At 37.5% G+C, this 19,539-nt stretch overlaps 1 protein-coding gene across 1 annotated transcript in view; it reads left to right on the top strand.

Annotated features, from left to right (window-relative positions):
- WNK3 (WNK lysine deficient protein kinase 3) overlaps positions 1-19,539 on the top strand; it is a 157,045-nt gene that overhangs the window by 134,297 nt on the left and 3,209 nt on the right. The window contains exons 17-21 of the mRNA XM_034989098.1: positions 1,234-1,324; positions 1,874-2,004; positions 2,549-3,171; positions 5,754-5,965; positions 17,101-17,303. Coding sequence (XP_034844989.1) covers positions 1,234-1,324; positions 1,874-2,004; positions 2,549-3,171; positions 5,754-5,965; positions 17,101-17,303 — 1,260 coding nt within the window. The remainder of the gene's footprint in view (positions 1-1,233; positions 1,325-1,873; positions 2,005-2,548; positions 3,172-5,753; positions 5,966-17,100; positions 17,304-19,539) is intronic.

Genomic DNA, 19,539 nt, shown 5'->3' with positions numbered 1-19,539 from the left:
CTTTTGGTTGGCCAGGGCTCTCTCTCACTGCCTAGATCTTCCACCCAAGTTTGCAGCATTTTGAAATAGTTCCTGCATGTGTCATGGGCTGCTTTTTCCTCCTTTAATTATATATGCCTGTGTCTATGTCTCTTTTTTCTGTCATATCTATGGATTTGGATTGATAAGGTAGGCTAGAACTTGTACTTAACTTACCATCTTGATCAATTATTACTTATTAAAAATTTTCTGTAATTTCAGTGGGACCAATGCAGCATTTTCTAAATTTAATATTATTGAGAAATTTTTTCTCTTCATGAAAGTAGCATTATTACTAGTCCAGAATGAGCTTTTTTTTCCCCAAAACAGGACTTTGGAAAATAAGAACTGATTGTTCAGAATTTTAATAACTGCTGACCTGCCCTGAGTGTTAATGCTTATTCAAGACTTCGGTATACTTAATGCCACTTAGGCTGTCTTCCTGCAGACAAATGCTAAATCCCATTCTTTGAACTTTTTAATACTCATTTAATTCTAGATTAGTAGAGATGATTCTCATGTTTCCCAAAGTTGTGTATTTTTGTATTATTATAGAGGATATATTTTTAAAGTACTCATTTAGAATATAACAGTTAATTCTGACATTCTGTTGTCAGAGGGATGGGAGGACAAGAAGAGGAGAGTGATTTTATAGCCAGCTGTGGCCTGATGTTAACAAGTTTTAGAGCAAGAATTTGAAATAATTTCAAGGCCCATTGTAAATATCTGTGTGCTTACATAAAGTAAGAAATTTGATTTGGTAATATTTCTCTATAAATCTAAATGCCTAGATATCTTGTTTCTCTATGTTATCATGTGTGTTAGGCATCTTTCACTCTCAAATAATATGAGCATAAATGAAAGTTTCATTTTAAGAGCATAGGGTTTCAGTAACCTCTTTTAGTAAATGAAGTATATGAAGGAATAATTTTCATTTTCATTTTTCAAAGTTGCTATAATGAAAAATATTCTAGGATGGAAGATTAATATTCTGCTCTGTATTTATCTGAAGTCCAAATAATATTTTTAAAGAAAGAGGAAGGATTAATTCCTGTAAGTTGAATACTTCAGATTCACTCTGATATGCAGACAGACATAGCATTCTGTTTTTGATTACTGATTAGTCCATGCAAGAAACTCCAATGGTATAAACAACTGCTTCATCTTACCTAAATTATCACCATTTTGGTTTTTTTCTCTTTTTGTCTCCATTAGGAGATGTCCCCAGATGCTTCACTTCCAGGAGATCCAGAAGCCTATCCTGCTGCTGTGTCAAGCGGTGGAGCCATTCATCTGCAGACAGGAGGTGGATATTTTGGCCTAAGCTTTACTTGTCCTAGTCTCAAAAATCCTATTAGCAAGAAATCCTGGACTCGCAAATTAAAAAGCTGGGCATACAGGCTACGGCAGTCAACCAGCTTTTTCAAGAGATCAAAAGTCCGTCAAGGTAGTGTGCTTACAGTCAGGGACATAGACTAGGTAACATCACTTTTCATTTACTTCTGTTTTTTTTTTTGTTTGTTTGTTTGTTCATATACAAACCTTACCACTTTTTCCACGTAGCCCATGTATGTGACATGTCCCATTAATGTCATTGCCATTTTATTTTTCCTTTTGTAACTAATTTGGTTTTACAGTTATTCATTTCATGTAGATACTAAGTCTTGGGATAAATCTTACAATGTCTGATTTTGAGTTAGGGACTTCTACAGTGTTGCTTATTACATTAACACTTTTTAATTATCTAGCAGGGGTTAAGCTTTTTCTACTTTTCTTCATTTTTTGGTAATGTAAACAGATTTAGTCTTAACAAACAATTTTCTCTTTTCTGCTTACAATTGCACAAAACTTGCAGTGGAAGCAGAAGATATGAGATCAGCAGTTGCTCCTGATCCCATTCCTCTGACGGGAGAGTCCACCGCTGATACTAGGGCTTTGAGTAGATGTAAAGCGATGAGTGGATCATTTCAGCGGGGTCGGTTCCAGGTTTGTGTCTTTGGTTGAATCTTTATCTACAAGGGCATTGTACAGGATAATAGCATTGAAAATCTTGGTATTTATATGATACTTATTTTAAATGGAGATTATTGTCGTATTTAATTTTTTCCCCTAATACACATCCCCTCACCTTTTGTAGACTTCCAATAAAGGTGAGTCTAAAGAAATGGGGATTTTAGTAGCTGGAAAAGAGCACAGAAATGAGTCATCATTTTTTAGTGGGTGGTTGGGTCACCTTTTTTATAAATTTATTTCTTGTCCTTTAGAATCTCAGCAACTTGAATCATTGAATTTTTTTAAATTGTGGAATTTTGTTTGAGCAATTTGAAGCCAACTCTTTTTACCCAAGGGGCCTAATTGAAAGACTTTGAAATGAGAATTATAGATGGGGTTTTTAAGTTTGGATATTATCGATATGTGTACATCATAGCAGACCATCCACTTATCTGTGCCATATTTTGATATTGAATTTCTTCATGGGTTTACTCTTTGGTTAGACAGAGCCAGCCACTTTTGCCTTTTTGTATCTCAGGTGATTACGGTTCCTCAGCAGCAGTCAGTGAAAGTGACATCTTTTGGAATAGAACACACACCAGCATTCCATAAAATGACAACCCATTCTAGTGAAGAAGCTCTAGCCTTTACGGACAGAGCAAAGTCTCAATTAGTGGAAATGGAACCTGCCACGCACAATCCACCGACTTCACTTTCTTCTCAGAAGTTACGAGCTCTTCATGAAACCTTCAAAGAAGGTAAAAGAATTCCCAAACAAGGTGACAACTTCTCATCTTTCAGCACAGCTTGTGAGACTGATGTATCTTCAATGACCCCAGAAAAAGAGTTGGAAGAGAACTCAGCCACGGGAAGTAGTATGCATTCTGGACTTGAACTGTTGTTTAAAGAGAGAGAGATACTTACTGCTGGGAAACAGCCTAGCTCTGATAGTGAATTTTCAGCCACTCTTGCTGGCAGAGGGAAATCAGTGGCAAAGACTGGTCCAGAGAGTGATCAGTGCTTACCACTCCATGAAGAAAAAGCCTGTGCTCAAACACAGAGCTCACTCTTCTATTCACCATCTTCTCCAATGAGCAGTGATGATGAGTCAGAAATAGAGGACGAGGATTTGAAGGTGGAGCTTCAAAGATTACGAGAAAAGTAAGATTGTTTCTCTTTTGTCACAAATCTGGTTGCCTGGAGTTTTATAGAACTAAGTATTTGTCTTTTGTCACAAATCTGGTTGCCTGGAGTTTTATAGAACTAAGTATTTGACTGATAGCTAATTTACAATTGGTGACTTTTTAAAAAAAGATTTACTTATTTATTTACTTACTTGAGGGTGAGAAAGAGAGTGTGTGCGCGCACACAGGGAAGGGGCAGAGGGAGAGGGAGAGAATCTCCAGCAGACTCTGTGCTGAGCATGGAGCCCAACACGGGGCTCAATCTCATGACCCTGAGATCATGACCTGAGCCAAAACCAAAAGTCAGATGCTTAACTGACTGAGCCACCCAGGTGCCCCACAATTGGTGACATTTTAATGATTGAAAATTTTTGATGATTGAAAACTACAAAGATAGCATCAGATCTCACAGGTCAGGGGGCTCAGTCCCATATATGCCAATCATAAGTCCAAGTAGTATTACCTATGCTTCAAAGGTTCCCACAAGCCCTTCCTTGGGTTCAATTAATTTACTAGAGCAGCTTACAGAACTCAGGAAGAACAGTTTACTTGCTAGATTATCAGTTTATTATAAAAGGACACAACTGAGGAACAGTCAGACGGCAAGGTACAGGGGAAGGGGCATAGAGCTTCTATGCCCTCTTGGGAGTACCAGCACCTTCATATTTTTACCAACCTGGAAACTCTCCAAACCCTATAGTAAGGGATTTTTATGGAAATTTCATTATGGTAGGCATGATTGATTTAAATCATTGGCCATTGGTGATTAATTCAGTCTCTAACTCTGTCCCAGAGGTGGAGTGGGAGGGGCTGAAAATCCCACCCTCTAATCACTTGGTTGGTTCTCCTGGCAATCAGCCCCCAACCTTAGGGGCTATTCAAGTCAGTTCATTAATATAAACTCAGATGTGATTCCAAGGGGCTTATTATAATTAATAAGATTTCTTTCACCTTTATCACTCTAGAGCTACTTTAGGAACTGGAGCTATTTGAGGACAACAGACCAGATATTAAAATAAAAGATCCTCCAATTGCTCTTTATAGCTTAGGAAATTACTAGGGTTTTAGGAGCTGTATTCTAGGAACAGAGATAAAGACCAAATATATATATTTTAATATAAATCATAATATCACAACAGTAAAAAAGCACACAGAACAATCTCTTATTTCTCATGCCCTAATCTCATTTCTCAGAGGCAACCACTGTGAACTGTTTGGTATATATCTTGCCTGTCATTTTTCTGTGCATTACGTATATTTTTTGCCTTTTATGAAAGTGAGGTCATAATATACATGTTATTCTACAATTTTTTTACTTAACACTGTTGCTTATATACACGTTTGCACAAATAATCTTTATTCCACATATTAGAATAGCTATTTAAAGTTTATTTAATCCCTTATTAATGGACATTTCAGCTTTATTCCATGTTTTGCTTATGTAAGCAATGTTGAAGTAAACAACTTTATATTTTTACATACTTATGTGAGTATTTTTTGTAGGATAGATACCTAAAAGTAGAATTTCTGGGTTAAAAGGTATGTATACTTTAAATTGATAGATACTGCTAAAATTGTTGTTCAGGATGGCTATACCATTTTATACACCAAACAAATATATATGAAAGTAGGGTGCCTGGCTGGCTCGGTCAGTAGAGCATGTGACTCTTGATCTTGGAATCGTGAGTTCCAGCCCCATGTTGGGCATAGAGATTACTTTAAAAATATATATATACACATATATATGAAAGTGACTGTTTTCCCACTTCTTAACAACATTGGACTGGATATTATTGATCCTTTTAGTTTTATTCCAATCAGATAAATTAAAAATATTTCTTAAGAAATAACTGTATTCTCCTACTTAATAGTGAAGTTGTACATATCTCATATTGGCTACTTGTATTTCCTTTTTGGAGTCACCTTCTCATATTCTTTCCCCTTTTTCCTATAAGGTTGTTTCTTTTTTTCTTATTGATTTTTTTAAAAGATTTTATGTATTTATTTGAGAGAGAGAGAGCGAGCATAACTGGGGGTGGGGGGCAGAGGGAGAGGGAGAAGCAGACTCCCCACTGAGCAGAGAGCCCAATGAGGGCTCAATCCCAGGACCCTGAGATCATGACCTGAGCCGAAGGCAGCCACTTAACCGACTGAGCCACCCAGGCACCCTTTTCGTATTGATTTTTAGGAACTATTTATATATTCTGAATATTAACCTTTTACTATATGTTGTAAATATTTTGTTATTTATACTTGCAACATATAATAAAAGATTAGTATTATCAATATATGTGATTTTAAATTGTATTTCATTATCTTTCACTATATTGAAGTTTTAAAATTTGTTCTTGTCAATTTGTTCACTTTTTGCTTAATGTCTGATTAGTTTAATGTTGAGTTTAGGAAGGCATAGCCCATCCTAAAATTGTGAATATTCTGTATTTTCACATTCTTAATCTAAATTCCTTGTTAAACTTTCCTTGTATTGGTGTAGAGTTTCTTGAGTCGTCTGTATGATGCCAGTGCTATTAAAATGCTTTCTGCATGATTTTCATTTAGACACATTCAGGAGGTAGTAAATCTTCAAACCCAGCAGAACAAGGAGCTGCAGGAGCTCTATGAACGCCTTCGGGCAATTAAAGATAGCAAAATCCAATCATCAGAGGTTCCTCTGCCACCTTCCTCACCACGCAGACCAAGATCTTTCAAAAGCAAACTTCGTAGCCGCCCCCAGTCCTTGACACATGTGGACAGTGGCGCAGCTGCTACAGGTAAATTGGTCTTAAAAGTGATTTTAAAAACCTGGTCAAATAACAGCAAAATAATAAATATAATGATGATATAATTTATTTCTTATTTTTTATAATTTATTTCTTATTACACTAAGATGCTTTAAAGAAGTACACATTATCCTGAGATTCTTTTCTACCTTTTTGGTATTAGATATTCTTTTATGAAATAATGGTGAGGATAGATGATAGATTTTGGAGAGCAGATGAGTGTGTTTTATGTTTTCATTTGGAAAACAAATACCTGGAAGCCCAACTTCAATCTCCCAAATAGTTTTTTAAATGTTATCAGTCATTGGGAACTAGAATTTGTTGAGGAGCTTGTAGCTAACAAAGATAATCTTAAAAATACTGTCATGTTCTATGTGATGTAAGAGATCATTGTTTATTATTTATGAGAATATTAGAAAAATGTACTACTTTGATTTGAAAAAAGAGGATCAGTCTCTTCTTAATAAAGAAGTTGTTAATCGGGTCAGACTTCTTGGTTACATGTGCATATAGTCAAGTGGGTGTTGAGGGTGAACAATAAGGATATATGTGAGATCTCAACAGAATTTGTGGTAGACAGAATAATGGCCCCTAAACAAGTCTTTGTGCAAATTCTTGGAACCTCTGACTATGTTTGGTTATATGGCAAAGAGGAATGGAGGTTGTAGATGGAATTAAGGTTGCTAATTAACTGACTTTAAAATAGGGAGATTATCCTGGATTACTCAGGTGGGCCCAAAGTAATCACAAGGGTCCTTTAAAGTGGAAAAGGGAGGCAGAAGAGAGGGTCAGAGAAAAGATGTGAGGAGGGAAGCAGTGTCAGACAGATGCAACATTGCTGGCTTGGAAGGTGGAGGAAGAGGGCCACAAACCAAGGAATTTAGGCTGCCCCTAGAAGCTGGAAAAGGATGGGGAACAGATCTTCTCTAGAGCCTCCAGAAGGAATGAAGCCCTGCCAGCACATTGATTGTAGTCCAGTGAGACCCATGTTGGACTTCTAACCTACAGTACTATAAGATAATAAATCTGTGTTGTGTTGGTATGGATGTCAGCCACTAATCTGTGGTAATCAGTTATAGCAACAATAGAAAACTAATACAGAACTCAAGAATGGGAATTCTTCTTTGTGATCTTCATAAAGATAGAATTGAAGGGTAAACTTAGATTGAGGGTAACTTTGGGAGTTTAATAGCAAAAGCATGGGAACTTTCAGTCTAATACTCTACCATTAATTGCTATACTTTTTAAAAAAGATTTTATTTATTTATTAGAGAGCAAGCATGAGAGAGAGACAGAGAGAGAGCACAAGCAGGGGTGGGGGTTAGAGAGAGAAGCAGGCTCCCTGCCTAGCAGAGAGCCCAACACAGGACTCGATCCCAGGACCCTGGGATCATGACCTGAGCTGAAGGCAGATGCTTAACCAACTGAGCCCCCCAGGCACCCTAATTGCTATACTTTATTTTATTCTATTTTGTTCTTTTCTTTAAAGATTTTATTTATTTGTCAGAGAGAGAGAGCACAAGCAGGGGGAGCGGCAGGCAGAGGGAGAAGCAGGCTCCCCACTGAGCAAGGATCCTGATGCAGGAGTTGATCCCAGGACCTGGGATCATGACCTGAGCTGAAGGCAGATGCTTAATCTACTGAGCCACCCAGGTGCCCCAATTCTGATTTGTTCTTAAGTGACTTGCTCTTTTTATGTAGTTTCTGTTTCCCCAGAACTTTGACTTGCAGATGGCTTTGGTTTGTTATGATCCAAAGCATTCTTTGACTTTCCAATCCCTGCTTAACTGGCCCTTGTCACATTCCAGAGATAGAAAATTGACTGACCCTGCTCATCTTTTTCCTGCCAAGAAATGGGCCAGAGGCCATTGCCTATCCTATTGTTGGGCTCTCCTCCAGTCTGGTTGTTAAGGATTTTTTCTGCGTAGGTGAGCACGGTTCTTTGTCAGGCCACTTTGAAGAATGAAGAGGTAGACCAGACAGAGTGGTGGGCAGCAAAGCAAGGTTTATTGAGTGATAGCAAAGTGATAGTCCAGAGCTCCTGAGGAGGGAGGGGACCCGAGAGGGTTGCCACCAGTTTTTAAGTCTAGGGGTTTTTATGGGCTTGTTGGCGGGCTGTTTTCATCTAATTAAGCCTCCCTGTGCCTGTCATCCAATCAGGTTTTTGTCATATGGGAAAGGGTAGAGGGCTCCTCCCAGAATGGTGTAAAATCCTTTTAAGGGTGCTTTCCTCTTAGGACGGAGGGCCCCTTGTCCCTGCCTGCCTGCCTTCCAACTATCCTTCATCAATATCTGTTGTTGAGCCACTGTAGTGAATTTTTTATTTCAGTTATTATACTTTTAAACTCCAGAATTTCTATTTTTAAGAAAAGTTTCTATCTCTTGATATTCTCTATTTAGTGTGAGACATTGTTATCATACTTTCCTTTAAATTTTTAGGCATAGTTTCCTTAAATTTGAATACAGATTTTGTCTACTAAGACCAAAATCTAGGCCCCCTTCAGGATGTTTTTGTTGACTTTTTTCCTGTATATGTGGCATTCTTTTCTGTTTCTTTGCATGTATCTTATTTTGTGATTAAAAACTGGACATTATAGATAATATATTGTAACAACTCTGGTATCAGATTCTTCCACCCTCTTCCCCACCAAGGTCTGTTTTATTTTGTTTGTTTATTATTGTTATGGTATTTTCTTGTTGCTACTTACTTGTTTACTGATTTTCCAACACTACTCTGTATTCCCTGCAGTGTATGGCCATTAAGTTCTTTGCAAATTTAAAAAAATTTTGTTTTTATTTTTAAGTCTGGCATGCTGATGGTCACACCTGAGCCAGTACATTTAGTGGTGAGCCAATGATTTGTCAGATTTCATTAAATGCTTCATCTGGATGTTTTTGTCAAGGGGATCTCTGTGAGAAGGCACACTTTCAAGCTTCACTTTATAAGACAGCCTTTGAATTTACTTCCTGCTTGCCCAGGAAGTGAAGTTCAGCCAGAATTGAGTGATTGGTACTTTCTCCTTTCTCAGGTCTTTCCTGACATGCCAGACATTTATATTCCCAGGAATATGTCAGAGGTTTTGAAAGTTTCCTATGGTCATCTAATTGTCCTGGAATTCCTTTTTAATTCTAGGCCAGGCTCTTGTTTGCCCCAACTGAATCACAGCCTTACGCATCCCAGTTGTTGCCAGAACTTTCCTATTGTTTCAGTAATGCCCTGGAGGTAGCTCCCTACCCTCCCCCACTCCACATACGCAGCCTGCCTGGGCTGACCTGAGCTCTGAGTGAAACCAAATATCCACCACACTCTAAGAATAGAGGGTCTTTCTAGGTTGTTGCAAGTTTAGACACAATACTGACTCTGGGGATGGTACTTTTTTTTTTTTAAAGATTTTAATTATTTATTTGAGAAAGAGAGAGAGCGAGAACCTGCGCGCACACAGACGAAGAGGAAGAAGCAGCCACGCTGCTAAGCTGACGTGGAACTCGATTCCTGGACCCTGGAATCCTGACCTGAACCGAAGGCAGAGGAGGCAGATGCTTAACTGACTGAGCCACCCAGGCGCCCCTGGGGATGGTGCTTTTAAGGGAACTCAAAAAGAGGTCTAATCTCTATTGTCTGCAGTGCTGCTGGCTTTTGGCCATCACAACACTGAGCTGAGGAAGAAGCTGGGATGGAACTTGCCAAAAGTTAAAATGTCACAGACCTCAGTAGTGTGTCTTGGATAAATGATTTTGACTTCATTCTGTATCTTTGAATAATTGTCAGAGTTCTGAAATGGTTGGTTTGAGTTGTTTTGCCCATATTTTTATTGTTTTAAAGAGCATGTTCACCTAGGCCCTTACTCTGCATTTTTTGAAGTCTTTCTCCTCCCTCTTCTTCTATTATGGCAAAGACCTTGTGTTGAATTAGTATTATTTCTTCTTTAACTGTCTGGAGGAATTGTCCAATGAAACCACTTGGGCTCAGAGATTTCTATTTTAGGAAGTTTTTCACTACAAATTCAAATTATTTAATAGGATTATAGGATTATTCAGGTTATGCATTTTATGTTGCATAAGTTTTGGTAGTTTATGGTTTTTGAAGCTTGGTCCATTTCATCTAAGCTGTTGAATCTCTGTGTTTAGAGTTGTTTATTATTACCTTTTTAATGTCTTGGAAACCTGTAGTGACATCTGGATGTTTTTGCCAAGGAGAATCTCTGTGAGAAGGCACACTTTCAAGCTTCACTTTATAAGACAGCCTTTGAATTTATTTCCTGCTTGCCCAGGAAGTGAAGTTCAGCCAGAATTGAGTGATTGGTACTTTCTCCTTTCTCAGGTCTTTCCTGGCATGCCAGACATTTCTGGATATTTGTAATTTGTGTTGTCTCTTTTTTTTTCCTTGTCAGTCTTGATAGCAGTTTATCAATTTTATAGATCTTTTCAAAAATATCCAGTGTTTATTTTTATTGGTTTCCTTAATTGTTTTCCTGTTTTAACTTTCATTGATTTCTACTCTTTATTATTTTCTTCCTCCTACACATGCCTTGTTTTTATTTTGCTCTTTTTCTAATTTCTTTAAATGGAAGCTAAGATTATTTTTTAAAGATTTATTTATTTATTTTAGACAGGGAGCGCACGTGAGTACAAGCATGTGCCAACAAGCGGGGGGGAGGGGCAGGAGGAGAGGGAGAGAGGACTGAAAGAGACTCCTTAAGCAGAATCCCTGCTGAGCGTGGAGCCCTACTTGGGGCTCAGTCCCAGCACTCTGAGATCATCACTAGAGCTGAAATCACTAGTCTGTTGCTTAACCAACTGAGCCACTCAGGTACCCCGGAAGCTAAGATTATTGTTGTGTGAGACCTTTCATTTTATAATACAAGCTTTTAATGCTATAAATTTTCCTAAAAGTACCATTTTGACTATATCTACTAAGATTTTTAAAAATTAAGCTTTATTTTGGGGGGACAGTTTTAGATTTATAGAGAAATTGTTAAGATAGTACAGAGAGTTTCCAATTTCCATGAGATAGTACTGAGAGTACCCCACACCCAGTTTTCCCAATTACTAGCATCCTACATTCATATGGTATATTTGTCACAACCAATAAACCAATCTTGATACATTATTATTAACTAAAGTCCACATTTCACTCTGATTTCCTTAGTTTTTACCTTTTCTTTTTTCTGTCCCAGGATCCCATCCAGGGTACCAAATTACTTCGTGTTCATGTCTCCTTAGGCTTTTCTTGGCTCTAACAGTTTCTCAGAACTTCCTTGTTTTTGATGACCCTGAAAGTTTCGAGGAGTACCAGTCAGCTATTGTGTATAATTTTTTGAACTCTTTTTTACTTACTAGCACCAGAAGATGCTCTAGGCTAATTTTGTATATTTCCTGCCCCAGTCTTAGGAGCCACCATTTCCAAAAGGAATCCTAATTAGTTTTATTGGAGAATAGACTAGCCTGCTTCTCCTTCTCCCTCTGCCCCTCCCCTCTGCTCACATGGGTGCGCACATGATCTCTCGCTCACTCGCTCTCTCAAATAAAATCTTAAAAAAAAATCCTATCTAGAAGGTTGATTTTTTTTACTTCTTTTTTTAAATTTAATTTTATTTTATTATGTTATGTTAGTCACCATACAATACATCATTTGTTTTTGATGTAGTGATCCATGATTCATTGTTTTCATATAACACCCAGTGCTCCATGCAGTACGTGCCCTCCTTAATACCCACCACTGGGCTAACCCATCCCCCCACCCCCCTCCCCTCTAAAACCCTCAGTTTGTTTCTCAGAGTCCATAATCTCTCATGGTTCATCTCTCCCTCCAATTCCCCCCCTTCATTTTTCCCTTCCTTTGCCTAATGTCCTCTGTGCTATTCCTTATGTTCCACAAATAAGTGAAACCATATGATAATTGACTTTCTCTGCTTGGCTTATTTCACTTAGCATAATCTCCTCCAGTCCCATCCATGTTGATGTAAAAGTTGGGTATTCATCCTTTCTGATGGCTGAGTAATATTCCATTGTATATATGGACCACATCTTCTTTATCCATTCATCTGTTGAAGGGCATCTCAGCTCTTTCCACAGTTTGGCTATTGCGGACATTGCTGCTATGAACATTGGGGTGCATTTGGCCTTTCTTTTCACTACATCTGTGTCTTTGGGGCAAATACCCAATAGTGCAATTGCTGGGTCATAGGGTAGCTCTATTTTTAATTTTTTGAGGAATCTCCACACTGTTTTCCAAAGTGGCTGTACCAACTAGCATTCCCACCAACAGTGTAAGAAGGTTCCCCTTTCTCCACAACCTCTCCAAAATTTGTTGTTTCTTGCCTTGTCAATTTTTGCCATTCTAACTGGTGTAAGGTGGTATGGTGTAAGGTGGAATATTGATTTTTTTTTAATAGGAAGTAATTGACCCAGTTTTTTTAAAAGATTTATTCATTTATTTTAGAGAGAGAGAGAGTGCACGTGATCATGCACTAGTGGGGGGAGGGGCAGAGAGAGACTCTCAAGCAGACTCCCTGCTGAATGTGGAGCCCTATGTGGGCTCAGTCCCACAACCCATGAGATCATGACCTGAGTCAAAACCAATTATTGGCTGCCCAACCAAGACCAGTTATTTTTACCTTGTGAGTTCTAGCCTATCTTCTTTGGTCTGTTGTTCCAGTGTCAGTTCAGTTGCATTGCCTCTGTGGTACTCTTTGGATCTTTCCCACATGTGGGTCTCCCAGTGGTCAGTCTCAGTCTTTGGCAGTTGTCTTAGTTCATTTCTCATGTCTTTGGTGTACTGCATTTTTCGTTGCTGAGAGAAAGGAGTATGCTCAAGTGTGTCCCCCTCATGGAAGTCTGTGCATAAATTTCTCTAGATTCCTGTGTCTTTTTCCCTTGCTGATCCTATCATGCATCTTTTTGTTGTAATAAACTTAGCTGTGAATACAACTATATGTTGAGTCCTTACACCTTTGATTGAATCACTGAATCTGTGAGTGGTCTTGGGGACCCTGAAACATAATTGCATTTGATAATCTCAATCCTCAAAATAACTGTAAGGTAGGTAGAAGTTAATGTCTGTCTCTTATAGGTAAGAAGACTAAAGTTAGTGAGGTTAAACTACTTCCCTAGAACCTCAGTTCATAAGTGAGGGAATCCAAATCTGTTTAACTCCAAACAAAGCCTTGGTTCTTCACTGTTATTCTGCATTGCCTCCTAATACCAGAAATTGTGTCTGCAGTGGGTTGAGAGGAGGCAATGGAGGATTATAGAGGGTGATAGTGGTCTGAGACTGCTACATACAGCTTGTAGTATTTGAGTTGGTCTTGAAGGATAAATGGACAGGATTAAAATTGGTGAAGTGCTGTGGGAAGAGTATTGTTTATAGGTAGAATTGCATGATATAAAGGCATGCAAATGTTAAAATGCAAGATTTATTCCCAAGAAAGAGAATATAACAGTTGGATGAAATGAAGGGTTGATATTAGAATTAGAAGGTTTTCCTTACATACTTTAAAAAAGAACTTTTGGCAACTGCCGTAGCTTGTCTATGCTACAGTCTGGTGTAAGATAATGTATCTGATCTAACACATAATTATATATTTAAGCTTAATAAATGAGATAGTATGTTTGTTTAGGGATAATAAATATCTGTTCTGCAAAGATAACCATGACTACTACCAATGACTTTGCCACCTAAACAAGTTAAAAACCTACTGTTGTTTAGAGGTTAAGAAACCTCTAAAGTCGGAGGGGGGGTTGAACAGAAGAGTGAAATGCTGAAAACAGCATTTAACTGATACTAATCTGGTGGCAATGTGAAGAATGTATTGGCTAGAGCTAGGGAGTGAGTCCATTTAGATCGTTGTAATCATAGCATTCCATGTATGAGATGATTAAGAGTTTAGAGAATTGTGGAAGTGAAAATAGGCAAGAGATGTTGTATAGGATGAATTGCCGTGATGTGGTGATGACTGAATATTTGTATATCTTTGGTGAGATCCAAATGTTCGGAGTCTGAGTAGTTTGGAGAAAATATGAAAGATATCATAGAAAGATGACATTTAGGTGAACTGTTATGCCAAGACCACGTTAGGTTTGATTCTAGGTGTATTGAATTGAATAATTTATTGACATCCAAATGGAAAAACACATTTGGGTTCTGAAATTGGATTGAAGAGGGGCGCCTGGGTGGCTCAGTTGGTTAAGCGACTGCCTTCGGCTCAGGTCATGATCCTGGAGTCCCTGGATCGAGTCCCTGGATCGAGTCCCGCATCGGGCTCCCTGCTCGGCAGGGAGTCTGCTTCTCCCTCTGACCCTCCTCCCTCTCATGCTCTCTGTCTCTCATTCTCTCTGTCTCAAATAAATAAATAAAATCTTTAAAAAAAAAAAAAGAAATTGGATTGAAGAGGGGTCAAGGTTTGAGATAAGAGATGGGAACATTCACAGTCGGGTGGTCACTAAAACTATCTGAATGGGGGCATCACCTTGGGGAAAAAACAGAAAAGAACAACAAGGACTATACTCTGGTTTTATTCATCAGTAAGAAATGAATATTAAAGAGTATCTTTGAAGTTTTAAGTAATAAGTAATGTTGACTTTTTTTATAACTGTTAAAACATTTGTACAGTACTTCTTTTCATGTAGATATTTTCTAGTTTGTGAACTTTAAGTGGTCTTTTATGGTATATGAGTAACTCTTAAATGAAATCAGTAAATAATTGTCCTTTTCATGTATAAAGTATAGCTAGGGACCGGATAACATTCACATAAACGTTTTTTTCTTCTCATATAGCATGTTGTTCTTGATAACTTCTGGAAGGTATGTGTGTGCATATCTTTCTGTTGCCTACTTAGGAGTCTTGCCCTCGGTTCCTGTTTCATTTCAATACCTGTTTGGTTTGTTAATCATTTCTTCACTTGCTGGCTATTGTGCCACTATCATTACCATCAATTGAGGGTTCGAGATCACTTGTTCTATCAGAGTTGTACACAAGAATCCTGACATTGGGCTTTCCCTTAGTGCAGAAATGTTCTTAAATGAATGACATTCAAACTTAGCTCTATGCAACACATTTTTTTTGGAAACTAAGGGGAATGAGCACAGAAATACTCCTTAGGAGAAGCTGGGTGAACAAAAATTTTGGCACTAATGTGTATATGGTTCTGGCTATTGTCTCCATTTTACTCCTACCTGCTGACATCTCCATTTTACTCCTACCAACTGACATTTTTTCCTGGGTAAGAAGACAATCTTAAAAGGCTTCAGCTCCAAAGTCTGCCCCAATATTGTTCTGCTATTTGTTCCATCACTGGAGTTGACAGAGAATTAGATGAATGTGCAGAGGGATAACAGGGGAAAAAATGTCTTTATTATAGGCTGACTTGTTGTCTTCGGGTTTTAAGTCTTAGAAAAGGAGGGAATTCCAGCAAAATTGGTATGTCATTTTGGTAACTCATGGTTGCCCAAAAGGTAGTATACATGATTTTTTATAAAACTTTTGTATATGTGAATGTGGTCCAATTAATTCATTAAACTCTTCTTAAGCAATTTTCGTTAATATGTTTTCATTTAATATTTAATCCCCTTGAATCTAAGCTTTCAGTAATGCAGAGTTCATTGAGAATCACAGACTTTGTATAAGCACTCATTAAGATTATCATGTTCCGGGCGCCTGGGTGGCTCAGTTGGTTGGGCGACTGCCTTCGGCTCAGGTCATGGTCCTGGAGTCCCGGGATCGAGTCCCGCATCGGGCTCCCTGCTCGGCAGGGAGTCTGCTTCTCCCTCTGACCCTCCTCCCTCTCATGCTCTCTGTCTCTCATTCTCTCTGTCTCAAATAAATAAATAAAATCTTAAAAAAAAAAAAAGATTATCATGTTCCTCCTTTTGAAGCAAGTTTCCCACTCATTTCCCAGTGTATTCTATGGGTTGGTATGGTACAGTGGAAAGCACACTGACCTGTCAGGATACCTGGGTTCTAGCCCCAGCATATAACCTCAGCTTCTGGATCCCATTCTTCTCATCCAAAAAATAGAATACTTGTTGAGCCTATATCACAGGTCTGTTATAAGTTTCAAAAATGATAAAGAAAATTACTTTGAAAGTGTTAATATGGAGGCTTCTTGCATCATCTTTGGCAATTTACATATTTTTTCACAATTAAAAAAAGTACCATAACAAATGTACAAGAAATTTTCATATGCTTGTTTAATAAAATTCCTGAAAATGTTATTGTGCTTATATTTCAAAACTGTATTTCCTAAAATTCATTTTAAACCCACTCTATAAGTTCTGGCTTATAAATCCGAGGAATTGGAACTTTATGAATTTTTTCTATGAGAATGATTTAGTAAATGTGTATAATAGTACTGAATAATTTAAAGACTTAGTGTGATGTTCAGATTAGGAAATTTTTTGCTGTCAGAGACTTCTGTAATTGATTTTTTTCATTTATTTTGGACATCTTATGCTCTACAACTCATGAAGTTCATACACCTTCTGCATTTTGTTTCTGCCATTTGTTTATCATTAACAAACAAAAATATTGGTTAAAAAGTTAAATGAGATTCTAGTTTTCTGATGCTTGTTGAAAGTCAGTATGGTATACTGAAAAGAGAGAGCATTCTTGTCTACGTTTCAGCATTCCAGGCCTGATTCAGCTGATGACTAATTGCAAGAACTCGGGCATATCATGGTACCTTCTCTGGGGCTCATTTGTCCATTATAACACAAGTGGTTTGGATTAGACTTCTAAGGTTCTTTTCAATTTTAACATTCTATGAATGTTTTTAAAAACTCTTCTAAGTATCTATTTGAGGAAACTAATGTAAAGATTATAATTGGTACTGTTTTTAGAGATACTGTTTATTATATTTGACTAATAACTTATACCTTATTTGACTTATACCAAGGTGACCATATAATTTGTTATCCAACAAGAGAAAACTTTTGAGAGTTAAAGGCACACTGTTAATAATTACTCCAGGGCAACAGCTTTTAAACCAGGACTGTCCCAGATAAACTTGAATGTCTGGTTACCCTATCTGTAACCCGTATGTGGGGTTCTGTCAACTGCATTATTGGCCGAAGAACAGTATTTATCAGTTTTAATTCCTTTTTATGTTTTTTCTGTTTTTTCTTCTAGATCCACTGTGTGTGGAAAGTAATGTAGCATCATGCCAACAATCTCCAGCTAGTAAAAAAGGGATGTTCACAGACGACTTACATAAACTGGTTGATGACTGGACAAAGGAAACAGTAGGAAATTCTCTTATTAAGCCAAGTTTAAACCAACTCAAACAGAGTCAACACAAACTAGAGACAGACAACTGGAACAAAGTATATGAAGTAAGTTGTTTTTACATATTCCTCTTTATTTATGAGAACTAAAACCAGGGGCTCCTGGGTGGCTCAGTCGCTTAAAGGTCTGACTCTTGATCTCAGCTCAGGTCTTGATCTCATGGTTGTGAGCTCAAGCCCCACGCTGGGCTTCACGCTGGGCATGGAGCTTATTTAAAAAAAAAAAAAAAGAACTAAAACCATAAAAATTGATTCACTTAGTCACTATGAGAGAATGGTGTGATTTGACAACATAGAGACTTCTATCCTTGTCTAGATTCATTATGTCTAGGCAAATTATCTTTTAGACCAGGGGTCAGCAAACTTTTTCTGAGAAGGGGCCAGTTAGTAAATACTTTCAAGTTGTGTGGTTGCAACTAGTCAGCTCTGTTGTAGGACAAAAGCAGCCATAGACAAAACATAAATGAATGGACATGGCTTTGTTCCATTAAAACTTGACTTGCAAAAAGAAGTGGCATGCTGTAGATTGCTGTCCCTTGTTTTAGACTCTTATACCTGAAAAAAATAACCATCAAGTATCAAAAAGAAAGCATCTAGAGTGGTGGTTAATTCAGTCCTGTGGTGCAAGAAGAATTTGGGTTTTGAGGAAAAGCTATCATATGTTGTATGTCAGTATTCTTAGAACTACTAAGTGATCTTATTTGTTCAGTTTGAAAAATAATTTTAAAGCTCTTTAAGCTATAATATTGTGAAAGACATATTTATGGGATGAGATGCCTAGTTAATTGCATATGGTCTTAGATGTACATGCAGTTGAGATATAGAAAGATGTCCTCAATGCATTCTGGAGTGGGAAGAAGGCAGGCCTATAGAACAATATATACAGTATTTGTTTAAAATTATGTACATTAGATATATGTATATACACACAGAAATAGGAAAAGCCATTAACAATATGCGGGATGGTGGAATTTGGGCCTTATTTACTTTGTACTTCTCTGTGTTTGAATTTTTAAAGTATCACTTTTTCACAATGAGTAAATCTATTAAAATGTGAATCAGGGCTTAGAATCTGAACTCTCATAATTGAAAGAGATATATTTGTGTGTGTGTGTGTGTGTTGTATTTGTGTACATGTGTGTGAATATTTGTAGTCATTGCATATAGTTTGGTAAAGAGAGTCTGAAAATACAGTTAGTGTTAATGTTGAATAAAAATTTCAAAAGCCTAGATTTCCCAAACTAGGAAGCAGTATATTTCTTGGGGATTCTGTGTATTTATCTTACTCCTGGCACCAATTTATACACAGATAGTATCACCATTGTAAAAATTGGAAGACTTTAGAGGCAGATTTCAAGGCATAAATGCATTGGTGCTGCCAGTGACAGATCCTCTGAGTACTCTGTGAATGGAGACTTTTGTTGACTAGTAGGAGGGTGGTTGTTTGCAGTATAATGGGGGATTTTGGGAGGGAGAGTGAGTAGAAAATGGAGTATGAACAAAAGTGAAGGTCTTTAAACAGAATTGGGTTCCAATGTCAGCTCAGTCACTTACTAGTTGTGTGACTATAGGCAAGTCATCTGTGCCTCAATTTCCATGTCTTTAAAACAGAGATAATACCACCTGCCTTACAAGATTGCTGTGAGGATTAAATGAGGTAACACCTTTAGAGTGACTAGCACAAAGTAGTTATTTTTGTATTTTGAGTTCAGTTGATTACATCTTTGTGTGAAAAACTGATCTCATAATCTAATGTTCTTGCTTGTTACTGATTTGTGGCCTTACTTAGAAAATTTTGTCACAATTATGTCAAACTTATATAAATATATAAATATAAAATTATAGCTGTAATAAGGACTTCAAAGGAAAAATTAAGATATCATATGTAAGAGATTTGATCTAGTGAAGGGAAGTCAAGCTTTCACTGAGAAAGTGATGATTGAACAGAGATCTGAAGAATGAGTAGGTGTTAACTAGGTGACAAAGGGAGGGAATATAATTCCAAGCAGAAAGAACAGCATATGCAAAAGCCATGTATGGGTAAAGAGATCATGGAGAGACTGAAAGTAAGCCAGTTTGGCTGAAGTGAAGAGAGCAGAGAGGAGTTGGTATGCAGTGAATCTAAGGAGTTTGGGAGGGTCTTAAAAGTGGTGATGATAAGGAACTTTGTTTTATTTTAAGAAAGATGGATAGAAAAAAAAGAAGAAGAAAGAAGAAGAAGAAGAAGGAGAAGAAGAAGAAGAAGAAGAAGAAGAAGAAGAAGAAGAAGAAGAAGAAGAAGAAG

Source organism: Mirounga leonina, unplaced genomic scaffold (genome assembly GCF_011800145.1).
Source record: "Mirounga leonina isolate KUSES-001 unplaced genomic scaffold, KU_Mleo_1.0 Mir_101529, whole genome shotgun sequence".
NCBI classification, from domain to species: Eukaryota; Metazoa; Chordata; class Mammalia; order Carnivora; family Phocidae; genus Mirounga; species Mirounga leonina.
This window is presented reverse-complemented; position numbering and strand designations above follow the sequence as displayed.